The following is a 15564-nucleotide window of genomic DNA, read 5'->3' on the forward strand; positions in this document are numbered from 1 at the left end:
GATGAGCTGCCTGACCTTATTCAGCAGGTTTCTTCGGTTTTGCGTTTTGAGGACGCGCCGCCGGAGACTCCGCGTGTGGGGGACCCCCTGTTACGGGGGATCCGTTCCGTTTCCCGCTCTTTTCCTATGCATCAGGATATTCGGGATATTATTCTGGAGCAGTGGAAAACGCCGGAGACGCCGTTTCGGCTGGCGCGCAGCATGGCTCGCCTGTATCCCATTCCGGAAGGGGATCGGGCTACGTTAGCTTCGCCAGTCGTGGATGCGGTGGTCTCGGCAATTTCCAAGCGGCATACCGTGCCTGTTGAGGGCGGTTCTGCCTTGCGGGACTCTGAGGAGCGCAAATTGGAGAGCATCCTTAAGCAAAATTTTCAGGTCTCTGCCTTTGGGGTCCAGGCGGCTATTTGTGGGGGACTGGTCGCTCGCGCCGTGTTTCGGTGGGCGGAGCGGGTCTTGGATCGAGAGTCTGACGACTGGTCTCTGGTGGATCAGGAGGTAGCGAAGATTGAGATGGCGGCCTCATTCCTCTCAGATGCTCTATATGACTTGGTGCGGATCTCGGCTAAGTCTATGGCTTTTGGCGTGGCCGCAAGGCGTGTGTTGTGGCTGCGCGCTTGGGCGGCGGATGCTGCGTCCAAAGCTAAGCTTACTAAATTTCCCTTTCGGGGGTCGTTTTTGTTTGGAGAGGACTTGGATAAGTTGATTCAGACTTTGTCGGACTCGAAAGTTCCCCGTCTGCTGGAGGACCGTGCCCGTCCGGCGTCTCGGGGGGGTGCGGCCCGGGGGCGTTTGCGGGATTTTCGCAAGTATCGCCCTGGGCGTGGGGCTGCTTCTTTCCAGTCTCCGGGATTTTCCCGGGGTCGGTTCTTCCAGCGCATGCAGCCCTTTCGGGGGGCCCGTCGGGGGGCAGGGAATCCCTCCGCCGGTTCCCCCGCTTCCCGTCCTGCACAATGACGCCTTGCCGGCGCCCCCTTTGGTTCCGGTGGGGGCCCGGCTGCGCGAATTTTTCCCCAAATGGGCCGAGATCACGTCCGATCAGTGGGTCCTGGAGGTGGTGCGGGACGGTTATGCCCTGGAGTTCGCCCGCTCTCTGCCGGATTTTTTTTTTCCTCGCTTCTCCATGTCAGACTCCGGGGAAGACGCAGGCTTTTCGCCAGACCCTTCAACGCTTGCTAGATCTCAGGGCAGTTGTTCCGGTGCCCCCTCCGGAGTGGGGCACGGGCAGGTACTCCATTTACTTTGTGGTGCCCAAGAAGGAGGGGACCTTTCGGCCCATCCTCGATTTGAAAGGGGTCAACAGGGCTCTCAAGATTCCCTCTTTCCGTATGGAAACTCTGCGGTCGGTCATTCTGGCGGTTCAGCCGGGGGAGTTTCTCACTTCTCTCGATCTGACGGAGGCCTACTTGCATGTTCCCATTCGGGCCTCTCATCAGCGTTTCCTGCGCTTTGCGATCTTGGGTCGGCACTTTCAGTTCTGTGCGCTTCCCTTTGGGCTGGCCACGGCTCCTCGGACGTTCACCAAGGTGATGGTGGTCGTCGCGGCAGCCTTGCGGTCGGAGGGCATCCTGGTACACCCCTACCTGGACGACTGGTTAATTCGGGCAAAGTCGTTGCAGGAAAGCTCCCGGGTTACTGCTCGGGTGGTGGAGTTTCTCCGGTCGCTGGGCTGGGTGGTCAACCTTTCCAAGAGTCGGTTGGTCCCGGCTCAGCGTCTGGAGTACCTAGGGGTGCTGTTCGACACCTCCTTGGGGAGGGTCTTCCTCCCAGAGGGCCGGGTGAGCAAATTGCAATCTCAGATTCGCCTGCTTTTGGCGTCCCGGTGTCCTCGGGCGCGAGATTTCCTCCAGGTCTTGGGGTCGATGGCGGCATCCCTGGACGTGGTGAGGTGGGCGCGGGCCCACATGCGTCCTCTCCAGTATGCTCTGCTCCGGAGGTGGTCTCCCCAGAGGCACGGGATGGATGTTCCGGTCCCCCTGCGAGACTTGGCGCGCTGCAGTCTGCGTTGGTGGCTCCAGACCCCTCACCTAGTTCAGGGGGTGGGTCTGGATCTCCCGCAGTGGACGGTGCTCCTGACGGATGCGAGTCTCCTGGGTTGGGGGGCTCAGTGTTTGGGTCACTCAGCTCAGGGCACCTGGTCCGCGGAGGAGGCCGCCTGGTCGATCAACGTGTTGGAGACCAGAGCGGTCCGTCTGGCGCTGTTGGTTTTCCACTCCCTGTTGCTGGGCAAGTCGGTCAGAGTGCTGTCGGACAATGCCACGGCGGTGGCTTAGGTCAATCGTCAGGGGGGCACCAAGAGCACTCAGGTGGCGCAGGAGGCGGCTCTGCTCATGGTTTGGGCGGAATCCCATCTGCTGGACCTCTCGGCCTCTCATATAGCCGGAGTAGAAAATGTTCAGGCAGACTTCCTCAGTCGTCACTTTCTAGATCCAGGAGAGTGGTGTCTCGGCGCCGAGGCGTTTCAGTTGATAGTGCAGGCTTGGGGGCAGCCCCTGATGGACCTGATGGCCACGGGTGGCAACGCCAAAGTGCCCCGCTTCTTCAGTCGTCGCAGGGACGGTCTGGCCGAGGGTCTGGATGCTCTGGTCCAGCAGTGGCCAACGGAGGGGCTGTTGTATGTGTTCCCTCCTTGGCCGCTGGTGGGCAGAGTGCTTCTTCGCATTGTTCACCATCCGGGTTTGGTGGTGCTGGTGGCGCCGGATTGGCCTCGCCGTCCGTGGTATGCGGATCTGGTGAGGCACCTGGTAGCGGATCCTCTTCCTCTGCCTCTCTCGGACGACCTTCTGATGCAGGGTCCCATTCCCATGTTCGACCCGTCTCCCTTCTGTCTTACGGCGTGGCTCTTGAAAGGGGTCGCCTTAGCAAGAAGGGATATTCAGACAAGGTGATCTCTACACTGTTGGGGTCCCGGAGGCTTTCTACCTCTCGGGCTTATGTGCGGGTTTGGCGTCTCTTTGAGGAATGGTGTCGGGCGCGGGGAGTGACCTCTTTTCGCGCTTATCTGCCTAACATTCTGGAGTTCTTGCAGGATGGCCTGGATAGAGGCCTGGCTTGGTCTTCTCTCCGGGTTCATATTGCGGCCCTGTAGGCCTTTCGAGGGTTGGTGTCAGGTCAGCGTTTATCGGCTCTTCCTGATGTGATTCGGTTTTTGCGGGCGGCCAAGTTGCTTAGGCCTCCCCTACGGCCCTCGGTTCCCTCTTGGGATCTTAATCTGGTTCTCTCTGTTTTGGTGCGTCCGCCTTTCGAGCCCTTGGACGACTGTTCTTTGAAGGACCTTACTTTGAAGGCGGTCTTTTTGGTGGCCATTACTTCTGCTAGGCGTGTTTCTGAGCTGCAGGCTTTCTCTTGTAGGGCTCCCTTCTTGGAGTTTTCTAGGGAGCGGGTCGTCTTGCGGCCTGTTCCTTCCTTTCTGCCGAAGGTTGTTTCTCCTTTTCATGTCAATCAATCGGTGGTTCTCCCGGTCTTGGGTGGTCGGGAGGGCTCTTCTGAGCAACGGCAGCTGCGCAAGTTGGATGTCGGTCGGGTCCTTCGCTCTTATGTGCAGCGGACCCAGAAATTCCGGAAGTCCGATCATCTCTTTGTCCTCCTGGCGGGTCCTCGTCGGGGAGCGGGCGCTTCTAAGGCTACTATTGCGCGCTGGATCACGGAGACGATTGCTTCCGCTTATCTTCTGAAACAGCAGCCTGTTCCGGAGTTTCTCAAGGCTCATTCCACTCGGGGTCAGGCGGCTTCTTGGGCTGAGTCGTCGCTCGTGCCTCCAGTGGATATTTGTAATGCTGCGGTTTGGTCCTCCTTGCATTCCTTTGTTCGTCATTATCGGGTTGATGTGCAGGCGCGTCGGGACGCGGTGTTCGGTGAGCGTGTACTGGTATCGGCCCTTCGGGGGTCCCGCCCGTGAGAGGGACTGCTTTGGTACGTCCCATTCGTAAAGTTAACCTCTACTGGTCTGGAGAGTGCTAAAGAAGGAGAAATTAGGTTCTTACCTGCTAATTTACTTTCTTTTAGCTTCTCCAGACCAGTAGAGGTCCCCACCCTGTCTGTTGTTGTTGTTGTTGGGGCTGTTGCGCGGGCAGTTTTTGGTTTTTGCTGCGGGTTCTAGTATTTTTCTAGGGCCGGGGAGAATTGAAGAACAGCGGCTGTGGCTCGGCTGGCTTAGCTGGCGAGCTGTGGGGACATTCTTCCTTCGGGAATTTCTCCTCTGCATTTTCCAACAGCATTTTGGGTATGTTATTTGTTACTCCTTTTGGAGTATTGTTTTTTCTCTCTGTTGTTTTCCAGTTCTTGGTTCTGCTTGGCTATTCGGCAGACTGAGGGAAATAGAGAGGAGGGGCTAGGATATACTGTCCCAAAGTTTTGTTTTCAGTCTCCACCTGCTGGTCATGATTAGATATATACCCATTCGTAAAGTTAACCTCTACTGGTCTGGAGAAGCTAAAAGAAAGTAAATTAGCAGGTAAGAACCTAATTTCTCCTTCTTTATCGTCCCTCCAGACCAGCACAGAAATGGATGGGTTTACGCTCCTCTGCCAGCTGATGGAGACTGAGATACTGACTTTTGGCATTGGTACAAGTGGGCTTTGCAATCGATCTTTTCTCAGTCTCCAGCAGGTAGAGTGGTCTGTTTGTGCTGAGGTTTGTTAAGTGAATCTTTGTTGTCCCTTTGTCTGGACTGAGCTTGGGGGACCTTTTCAGGGGTCCTACTGACCACAGGGAGGGGAGAGAGTGTCACACTCGGAAGGGTTGAGTCCATCTCCCTATATCCCCCACCTCCACAGGTTTTTATGAATCTAGAGGAGCTTCAACTGTACGACTTGCCACCAATACTGGCACTGACTACAGTTTAGAGCAGTGTTTCTCAACTTCAAGCCAAGTACCCCCTAAGCCTAACAAATACCAACCAAGTACCCCTGCCCAAGCTCCGCCCCTGATCCCACCCCCAAGTTATAGTACTAATTGTAACACAATTTCTTCCATCCCTTTTTCATATACGCACAATATAATCTTATTAATACATAATGGTAACTACAAAATTAAAAAAAAACATAAAGCACACTGTACACATAGAAAATGTTAATTATAATTTATATTCTAGGTTTTATTTAAAGAGGTCAAGGCAGATGACTTTAAAATATGCAATCAGTAACAACTATAGAAAAATAGACAAATATAGAGCAAAATGTAGAAAGCAGATATAAATTCACAAAACTAACACATTTTGATCACTAAATTGAAAATAAAATTATTTTTCCTACCTTTGTTGTCCGATGATTTCATGAGTCTCTGGTTGCATTTCCTTCTGACTGTGTATCCAATATTTCTTTCTTTCTGCCTCCTGCATGCTTCCTCTCCTCCGGACTCCATTCCCTTCCCCAGCCAATATCTCTCTCTCGTTGTCCCTCCATGAGTCCAACTTTTCTTCCTCTGTCCTCCCCCCAAATTGGCAATGTGTCCCCCTTTCTCTCTCACTGTCTATCTGTCTTGAGAGATCCAGGCATCTTTCCCACTCCCTCTACTGCCACATCCAACATTTCTGCCTTTCTCATCCCTCAGATCATGTGCAGCATTTTTCACCTGCCCACCTGCCCCATGCCCATTTCTCCTTCTATCACCCTCTCCAGCACAATGCCACATTTCTCCCTCCATCACTATGTCCAACATTCCTCCCCCTTGCATCCCCTTCCATCTGCCTTCTCCACCACCATATACAACATTTCTCCTTCTCATCCTTCTATTCCCCATGCATCTCTACCTCACTCCTCTCTATGTCCAATTTTCCTTTCTTCCTTTCCCCATGAGCACCATCTCTTGCTCACACACTCATGCCCATCAATTCTTTTTTTCTATTTCCTCTGTCCTATATCCCAAGTTAGTGCCCCTTCCCTTCCTTCTGTGTCGAGTTCATGCTCCTTCCCCCTCCCTGCCTTCCAGCTTTGTCCCAAAATTAAGTTGCACACCGGGGATCCCTGCCTACCCGCCCCCGAAGCCAACACGTCCACAGAAGCTGCAGGCACCGCCGGGGATCCCTGCCCCCTGAAGCCACTGCCGGAGATCCCTCCCTGCCTGCCTGCCTGTCTGGCTGCCCACTGCACCACTTCCCACCCCCGAAGCCGACTCTGTTACTTTGTTGGAGCCGGACTTGCTCTATCACCCAGCAACAACTCTGTGCAGGGACAGCATGTGCAGCGATTCACACACTGCACGTGGCTGTCCCACAAGCCTTCCCTCTGACATCAATTCTGACATTGGTGAGTCACTGCCTGCATCCCTGCACAAAGTACTGCTGGGGAAGGAGGGAGCTAGTTCGGCTCCAATGAAGTAATAGGGTCGGCTTCAGGGGTGGGGGGTGGTGCAGCGGGTGGGCAGACGGGCAAGCAGGGAGGGATCCCCTGCAGTGGCTTCAGCAGTTCTACAGTTTGACCCCTGCAAAACAAAAGGTCATTGAGCTGGTCTTAACATATTTTGAGTTAACATTTGCCTTTAATAAGACTGAATTCTCAGAGTGCAGTGATCTATTTGATAAATAGTTGGTCATATTATTCTTAAATAATTCAGGTATAGTACCGTACAGGAATTGGTGACAAATCATCACTGCTTTGTACTGAATTCTGAATGCAACTGGCAGCTAGTATAATTGCTGGAGATAGGGTGTAATGTGAACATATCTCCACCTTCATCCTAGTACTTAGCTATTGTTGGATATGGGTGATGGCAGATAACTCTAAAAGCATTCCATTCCTTTCTGCACATCAGTGACAATCTACCATCCTGTCCTAGGCACTGAATGAGCAGCTGAACAATCAGTGTGTTGAATTGGGAGCCTCACTGCAAAAGATTACTTTGGAGACTGCAAAGCTCATCATAGATCATCAAACTATACTGAAGGTGAGTTTCAGTATACTGTGAAATTTAATGTAGTGTGAAAACAGCAGTCTTTCTGCTTGCCAGTGTAGCACTAGTACATGGGGCAGTGGTAGTGTGTGTGTAAGCTTCTGGTCTATGTGCCAGTCAATGTTGCAGCCGTGGATTGGGAAACCCCAGGCTCTGTGCCTGCCACAATTTGATCACCACTATTCATACTCTTGTCCAGTTTCCCACCAATTTACAACTTTCTGACATTTTCAGGCTGTCTAGATTTCTTAACAATCTCTTGTATGTGCAATAGCATAAAAAAAAAAACCTGCTGGAGTTTAGATAATGAACCTGTTCCTCTCTGTTCCACTACTATCTAGCTAAACCAAAATCCTGTCCCTGAAACACTCAAATCTCACTCCCAACTTACAGAGTTTATTGAAAAAACCCATGCTTTACATCCATGCCAAACTGGTTTCCGTTCTTCACATTCAACAGAATTGTCTCTGCTAGGCCTTATCTCAACCATACATTATTACCACGACCATCAAAAATCTGTCATTCTTATCTCTCTTGACCTATCAGCAGCCTTTGATACTATCGATCACTCTCTTCTTATTAATAGACTCAAAGACTGCGGTATTACAGGTCCAGCTCTTTCATGGTTCATATCTTACTTTAACGAACGCAACTTTAAAGTCCATGTAAATAATGAAACTTCTTCAGCTATATCACAATCCTATGGAGTCCCGCAAGGTTCGATTCTATCCCCATTACTATTTAATATCTTTCTTTCCCCTCTTCTTACATTGGCTCAATCTATCGGATTCACAATCTTTGCTTATGCAGACGACATACAATTTCTTCACCCAGTCAACACTTCATACATTTCAGACATAAAAGACATAAATAACAAACTGGACATCATAAATGATTGGCTCTACTCAAATAAACTTTCCCTTAATATAGATAAATCCCGAGGCCTTCTACTTTCAATCAAAACTTGCGAATCCTTATTGGAAAAAATTTCTATCAAATCCACTCCAATACAAATGGAAACAAAAGTAAAACTATTAGGCGTCATCATTGATAGGGATCTTACCTTCCACGACCATATTAGTTCGGTCGTAAAAATCTGTTTCTACAAACTCCGCATCATTCGGTCGCTAATTCCAATTCTAGAGACCAATTCAATCAACATCCTGATTCACTCTTTAGTTATCTCACATTTAGATTACTGCAATTCGCTTCTCAACGGTCTCCTTCAAAAAGAAATCCGTATAGTATTTAATTATATTAATTGTGATTCAGTTGTTGTAAGAATGGAAAATTAATAAATAAAATTAAAAAAAAAAAAAAAAGAAATCCGACGCCTACAATTAATACAAAACACTGCAATAAAACTCATTTATAAAATAGGCAAATTCGACCATGTCACTCCTCTTCTAAAAGAGGCACACTGGCTCCCCATCACTCACCGTATCACCTATAAAATCATCTTACTTTCTTTCAAAATAAAACTCTCTCACCAGCCCTCATTTCTTGATAAACTTCTCATCCCCAAAAGTTCCCCACGCACTCTTAAGGTCAACTGATCAAAAACTTCTCTATATTCCCTCCATAAAAGACTTCTACTATACACGGAAAATAAATTTTGCAGTAGCTGCTCCAACTCTATGGAATTCTCTGCCACAGCAACTCCGCGATGAACAACATCTAGATAAATTCAAGACAAGCCTAAAGACTTTTTTATTTTGTGACGCATTTGGCTGTGCCTAGACTTATCTTCTATGGTGGGTTTTTTTTTTTTTCCTTTTCTTCTCTTCTTTTTCTTTCTCTCTTCTTTTTCTTACTTCCATTTCCTCTCCAAGCAACCAACCGCTTTAACAAAGCGACCCTTCCCTATACGTTTTATCCCATTCCTACTTTCTCCTTTTCTTCTCAAACATGTAACTTTTCCCCCCCCCTCCCTTTTACCCTCACTCTCAAGTTTGTCTTGTCGATATCATTTATGTTCGCACTATTTATTTTAAAATGCAATTATTTTATTTTCTTATCTTTATTATTTTTAAATTTTATTGTTAACCGGCCAGATATTTGTTTGATGGTCGGTATATTAAAAACTAATAAACTTGAAACTTGAAAGCATAAAACAGTCAAGACCATATTATGAATCATTGTTGGCTGATTTTTTTGCCAACTTTGGTCCAGCGATTGATGCACCAACAAACCTCCATGCAAATTATTTGCATGGAGGTTTGTGGTAATCCCTGTCCAAACAGTTGCTCTAAGAGTGGGGAAGCCCTGAGTGGAAGAGGGAACCCCTCAGCTGTTGGGACTTTTTTTTTTATATGACCCGTGCGTCTCATGATGCACCAGGGAGGGGAAGGCCTGTCATTTTGGACTGGTGGGTCTCAGAGCAGGAGAGACCAAGCAAGCATCTCAAGGTGAGGTCGCACGATTGAGCGGATGCAAACATTATAACATTCTTAGTCTTGTTTACCATCCCTTTTCTAATAATTCTTAGCACCTTGTTTGCTTTCTTGGCTGCTGCCGCATATTGGGTGGAAGGTTTCAGTGTATTGTCAATGGTGACACTCAAATCTTTATCTTGCGCGCTGACCCGTAAGGTGGACTCTAGCATCCAATAACCATGATTTGGATTATTCTTCCCGATGTGTATCACTTTGAATTTGTCAACATTAAATTTTATCTGCCACTTGGACGCCCAGTCTTCCAATTTCCTAAGGTTTTCCTGCAGTATTTCACAGTTTGCATGCGTTTTAACAACTTTGAACAGTTTAGTGTCATCTGCAAATTTAATCACCTCACTCATCATTCCAATTTCCAGATCATTTATAAATAAGTGGCCGGAGTGGAAAATGTTCAGGCTGACTTTCTCAGTCAGCAGTTCCTGAACCCAGGGGAATAGTTTCTATCCCAAAGGACATTTAATCTCATTGTGCATAGCTGGTGCAGACCGGTAATGGATTTGATGACTTCTGCCAAAAACTCGAAAGTGAAGCACTTCTTAGTTGAAGAGAAGAACCAGGAAGCTTAGGGTTGGACACGTTGGTTCAACCCTGGCCCAGCCAAGGACTCTATAACTGTGCCATAAACTTGGAATCACCTTCCAACATTCATGAGAGAAGAAACATAATTAAATAAATAAGAACATAAGAACATAAGCAGTGCCTCCGCCGGGTCAGACCATAGGTCCATCCTGCCCGGCAGTCTGCTCCCGCGGCGGCCCAAACAGATCACGACCTGTCTGAATCACCAGAAGGGGCTCCCTTGCCACCTTGGTTTCTCATTGAAGTCCTATCTTCCCATCTAAGTCCTAACCCTGCACGACCTGTTGGGTTTCTATACTCATTACCTGGTTAGCTTTCTATGTAATAGCATTCTTAAAAGTTTTCTTTTTAACGATGCCTTCCAGAGTTAATCTCTTGAGGGGAATATTAGATCCTTATATCATGCTATTACAGTTATAAACAGGCTCTTATAACAACCTGAAATGAGCCTTTACAGTATTCTCCCCAGAAAGTTTTTCTAGCTGGATGGGGCAGGACGGGGAAATTTGGTGTTGGGGAAAATTAAATGTGTACTATTTTTATTATTTATTTATTAAATTTTCTATACCGTTCTCCCAGGAGAGCTCAGAACGGTTTACATGAGTTTATTCAGGTACTCAAGCATTTTACCCTATTATTATTATTATTAATTATTTTCCAATGCTCATTATGACTTCCTTTTTTAAGGTTTGACACCTGTGCCAGAAATAAACAGGGACAGACTTTTCAAATTAAGGGGAACCACACGTACAAGGGGGCACTCAGAGAAATTGAAAGGGGAGAGGTTTAGATCAAACGCCAGGAAGTTCTTCTTCACACAGAGGGTGGTGGATACATGGAATGCGCTGCTGGAGGATGTAGTAAGCAGAAGCACGCTACAGGGCTTCAAAGAAGCTTTGGATAGGTACTTGGAGGACAAAGGGATAGAAGGGTACAGATAAGAATAGAGGTAGAGGTAAGTTAAAAAATTAGTCAGGGACCACTGTTTCAGGCAATAGGCCTGATGGGCCGCCGCGGGTGCGAACCGCTGGGCAAGATGGACCTATGGTCTGCCTCAGAGGAGGCAACGCTTATGTTCTTATGTTCTTAAAGGGCCTCACTAAAGCCCCATATGAGCAACTCAAAGATGCATCCCTTTTGAATTCAGTCAAGACAGTGTTCCTGGTGGCAGTCATCTCGGTGAGATGTATCTCGGAATTGCAAGCTTTCTCAGGATCACAGAGGTGGGTTTTATTCTCCGGGCTGTCCCCTCCTTCCTTCCAAAAGTTGTCTAAATCTTAGGGTTGATAAGTTGTTTAGTTATTTAAAGTTGTTCAGGGAGTAAGAATAACAAACTTCATGCCACTGTTGAGGCAGGGTGTACAGAAACTCCAGTTTGTATGTATTTTTATTTATTTCTTTAAGTATTTCTATACCACTTATGGTCTAAGTGGTTTACATTCAGGTACTCAAAGCATTTTTCCCTGTCTGTCCTGGTGGACTCTAGCTAATGTACCTGTATCCCAGTGGGATTCCTAGTTTGATTGGTCCAGAATACAGCTGCTAGATTGATTTTCAGGAAATGCAAGTTTGATCATGTGACCCCACTGCTATAATCTCCACTGGCTCCCTGTATATTTTAGAATCCAGTTTAAATGTGCCTGTACTCACTCGAGGAACGCAGAGAGAGGGTGACATGATCGAGTCATTCAAGTATCTCACGGGCCGCATCGAGGTGGAAGAAGATATCTTCTTTTTCAAGGGTCCCGCAGCAACAAGGGGGCATCCGTGGAAAATCAGGGGCGGGAAACTGCACGGGGACACCAGGAAATTCTTTTTCACCGAAAGGGTGGTTGATCGCTGGAATAGTCTTCCACTTCAGGTTATTGAGGCCAGCAGCGTGCCTGATTTTAAGGCCAAATGGGATCGACACATGGGATCTATTCACAGGGCAAAGGTAGGGGAGGGTCATTGGGGTGGGCAGACTAGATGGGCCATGGCACTTATCTGCCATCTATTTCTATGTTTTTAAAATCCTCTGTGGTATTTTTACTCCCCTAGTTCCTTTATCTTGGAACTCTTATAGATTCTCTTCTTGGTCAATCTCTGTCTTTTAAGTTTACTCAACTTTGGAACGACCTTCCACTTCACTTAAGAAGTTCTGGTTCCCTTCCCTTTTTTCATAAGTCTCTGAAAACCATTCTGTTTACTAAATATTTTGGAAACTAATCTTTCTTGAGAATTCTCTATATGCCCTTATTGGCCTAACTTCATCATTGTAAGCCGAGTCGAGCTTTCCTGGATTGAATCTCGGTATACAAAACTAAGCATTAGATTAGATTAGAGTTGATATCATAGGTACCCACATGTACACAATACAAATTTTAGAATACTAGTATTTATGTGACTTGTATTTGCAAAAGGGGGGAGGAGCTATACATAGGCACAGATGTGTTTAACTGTCAATTTCATGCTTTTATTTATTTGCATACGCTTATACCAGCTCTATGGTTTGAGTGAACACAAGCACCTAAATATTAGGTGTAGCAATACTAGATTACACTTGTATTCTGTGAACATAAGTGCTTCACTTGTGTTATAGAATAGGCATCTGCCATTGGCCTTCTTTGGGGTGCTTAAATTGCCCCCATTGCCCCAAGTCCTGTAGGAGAGCTGTGTATAAGCCCTGTTTTTTTGTTGTTGTTGCATTCCTGCAGGCAGAGCAGGAACAGATGATACAGAAACTCCATGAGCAGGATATTCTTCTGGATGCAGCCCGTGCCAACATCACAGCAGAGCTGCAGAATGCACATAGTGAGCGTCTGAACCTTGAGAAAGAACTGTGAGTCTAGGCAAAGAGACTGCTTTGAAAAGAGCAACTCTCGCACTGTTTATTTTTCTTCACATTGCCTCTTGAGGTAAGAATTGTTGAACTAGAAGAACAGGGGTTCTTCATAGACAAGCAGGGGACTTCAGGCTCAGATGGTGCTCTTCGGAGAACCTTAAGAGGTTTATATGGGTTTCCTTACTAGATAGCTTCCTCTTATTCCTCAGTCGATACTAAAGCTATGAATTTTACAGTTGAGAAAGGAAGGAAACCAGGAAAGTGTGGCTGAATGCCATGCTGTCTACAGAAAACCCCCAATTAAAGTAAGCAACTTCACTTTCTACATCAACAGACAGGGGAAATGAGCTTACTGATGTTTACAAAGCTGAAGGTTATACATATTGGTCGTAGTTTGACTTGAAGGCCTGCCTCAGGGGTATATGTATCATCTAGAACAGTGGCATTCAACCCAGATCTCAGGGACCACTTGGCCAGTCAGGTTTTCAGAATATCCACAATGAATATAGATGACAGAGACTTTGAAAACCCGACTGGCCAGATAGTCTCTGAGGACTGACCTAGATCACAAACAAACCATAAATCATTCTTTAGCATCCCTCCAAACCAGCACAAACGGATGGGTTAATGCTCCTCTACTAGCAGATGGAGACTGAGAACAGACTTAATTCTATCAGCAGTACAAGTGGACTGTGTATTCTCAGTCTACTGCAGGGAGAGGTGGTAAGCCTGTAAGTTCTGTTCTATTTTCTAGGGCCTTGCCTTAGGGATTGATGTTTTTGGCCTTTTATTGCTCGGATTGAGCTTTGGTTCTGGGGGGGCGGGGGGGGGGCATTAAACCTTGTGGATGACACACTCGGGAGACTGAGTCCCTCTCCCCATTCCCTCACCTCCCCAATTTTTATTTCCAGTGCAATAGATGAGTCACCGAGAGAGTGGTTGATCCTTGGAACGAGCTTCCGGTGCAGGTGATCGAGGCAAACAGCGTGCAAGAATTTAAGAGCAAATGGGATGCCCATGTGGGATCCCTTAGAGGGTTAAGCCAAGGAAATCTGTCACCGGGAGTGGGATCCCTAGGATAGTAGACTTGGGGGTGGGTCAGTAGAGTGGGCAGACCTGATGGGCTATGGCCCTTATCTGCCGTCATCTTCTATGTTTCTATGACAAGCGGGTTCTCTCCCAATGGCCACATGCATTTGCAGAAGTAATCCACTCCAGATTTTTTCTCTTACTCTCTTGTTCTTCACAGGGAACTCTGCTGCCACTTGCAGTTTTTCTCTTCTGCAGTCAAGCTGGAAGGAGTGTTTCTGTTCTGTTCTCTCTCTGTTATTTTCTTCGGTGTTTTTCGAAGTTTCTCAGAGTTTCAGTGCTCTGAGCTTTCCCATTTAGCTCGGCCTACAGAGAGAAGCAGACTACGGTCTGCAGCTGTCAGGCCAATCCCTAGTGTTAGCCTGCATGAGTGCAGGAGCTCGGTGCCATTCCCATCTTTTTTCATCCACTGCCAATCAGGGATTTCAACGCAGGCTGTTGGGCACCTTTGGAGGCTCAGCAGTGTCTCGCAAAGTGGCAGCTGCATTTTTTGCCTCCCCCACCTTCTGAGTGCATATCTGTCGGTCCGCAGGAGTAGGGGGTACAGTTAGGCTCCGTGTGTGACCGGCAGCCCGAAGATCAATGTTGAGGAGGCAGATTGAAGCAGTGATTCTTCTCTATTCAGTTACTGTTCAGAGCTGAGACAGGCTGCAGCACATTTCCAGCACAAGTCACAATAAGTAAGGCTGTTACAGCCTATGAGGTGATTTGGGGACGGGGGGAAGTCTTAAATTCAAAGTTTTGAAGGTTTCTGCATGTCCCCCTGTGTTCCCCCACCTGAAAAGTCCTAAAATCATTGTTTTTGAACTTTGCTAAATGTATTTAAATCATGATTTTTGGCGCAAAAATCCTAGTGGCAGCCATTATTTTCACAAGTTTCCTGCACTGCCATAACTTCAATTTTTGCCTCAAAATTTGTTGAGATGGAGTCCTTGGACTCTGATAACTTGAATGCTTGAAAGGATTGCATAAAATATGTGCAACAGGAGTGTCCTTTTGCAGCATGGCGCGGCTGGGAGAGACGGGAGCGCCAAGCTTAGACTCTCCCCTGACTCAGGAGGGGACAAAACAGGCGGCCTTATTTATTTTGGGGGCCCATAAAGCTGACAGATCCACATGAAAGGATGCGGATGCCCTGAAGCCCAAGAAACGCAAGAATAAGTCCTTTGGGGGGTGACTCTAGGGTTCAGAGGCTTTCTCAGACTTTATGAAATTTTTGTGAAATGCCTTTCATGAGAGCCAGGCTTCACCTGCACAGTCTTGCTCTTCCTCGGATTTGTCTCCCAGTGGCTTTGCCTCACAGGGCACATCTACTTTGCAGTCTGTTACTATTCTTTATTTGGGAGACCCTGCTCAGGCAAATACTAATGATGATGATCATTTTGCAGATCCCTTATATTTGGGGGATAAGAACATAAGAATTGCCACTGCTGGGTCAGACCAGTGGTCCATCCTGCCCAGTAGTCTGCTCACGCGGTGGCCCTCAGGTCAAAGACCAGTGCTCTAAATGAGTCTAGCCTCACCTGCATACATTCAGTTTAGCAGTGTATTTAGAAGTGTGTTTTCCCCTATAACAGATTCCGGAAGAGTGTTCCAGTTTTCCACCACTCTCTGGGTGAAGAAGAATTTCCTTATGTTTGTACAGAATCTATCCCCTTTCAACTTTAGAGAGTGCCCTCTCGTTCTCCCTACCTTGGAAAGGGTGAACAGTCTGTTTTTATCTACTAAGTC

General features: G+C 47.3%; 1 protein-coding gene across 14 annotated transcripts in view; it reads left to right on the forward strand.

Annotated features, from left to right (window-relative positions):
- Positions 1-15564, forward strand: part of CCDC150 (coiled-coil domain containing 150) — a 101051-nt gene that overhangs the window by 36307 nt on the left and 49180 nt on the right. For all 14 annotated transcript variants that reach the window (XM_033959533.1, XM_033959528.1, XM_033959529.1 and 11 more), the window contains exons 10-11: positions 6772-6879; positions 12617-12741. In XM_033959533.1, the coding sequence (XP_033815424.1) occupies positions 6772-6879; positions 12617-12741 (233 nt within the window). The remainder of the gene's footprint in view (positions 1-6771; positions 6880-12616; positions 12742-15564) is intronic.

Source organism: Geotrypetes seraphini, chromosome 9 (assembly GCF_902459505.1).
Source record: "Geotrypetes seraphini chromosome 9, aGeoSer1.1, whole genome shotgun sequence".
Classification (NCBI taxonomy): Eukaryota; Metazoa; Chordata; class Amphibia; order Gymnophiona; family Dermophiidae; genus Geotrypetes; species Geotrypetes seraphini.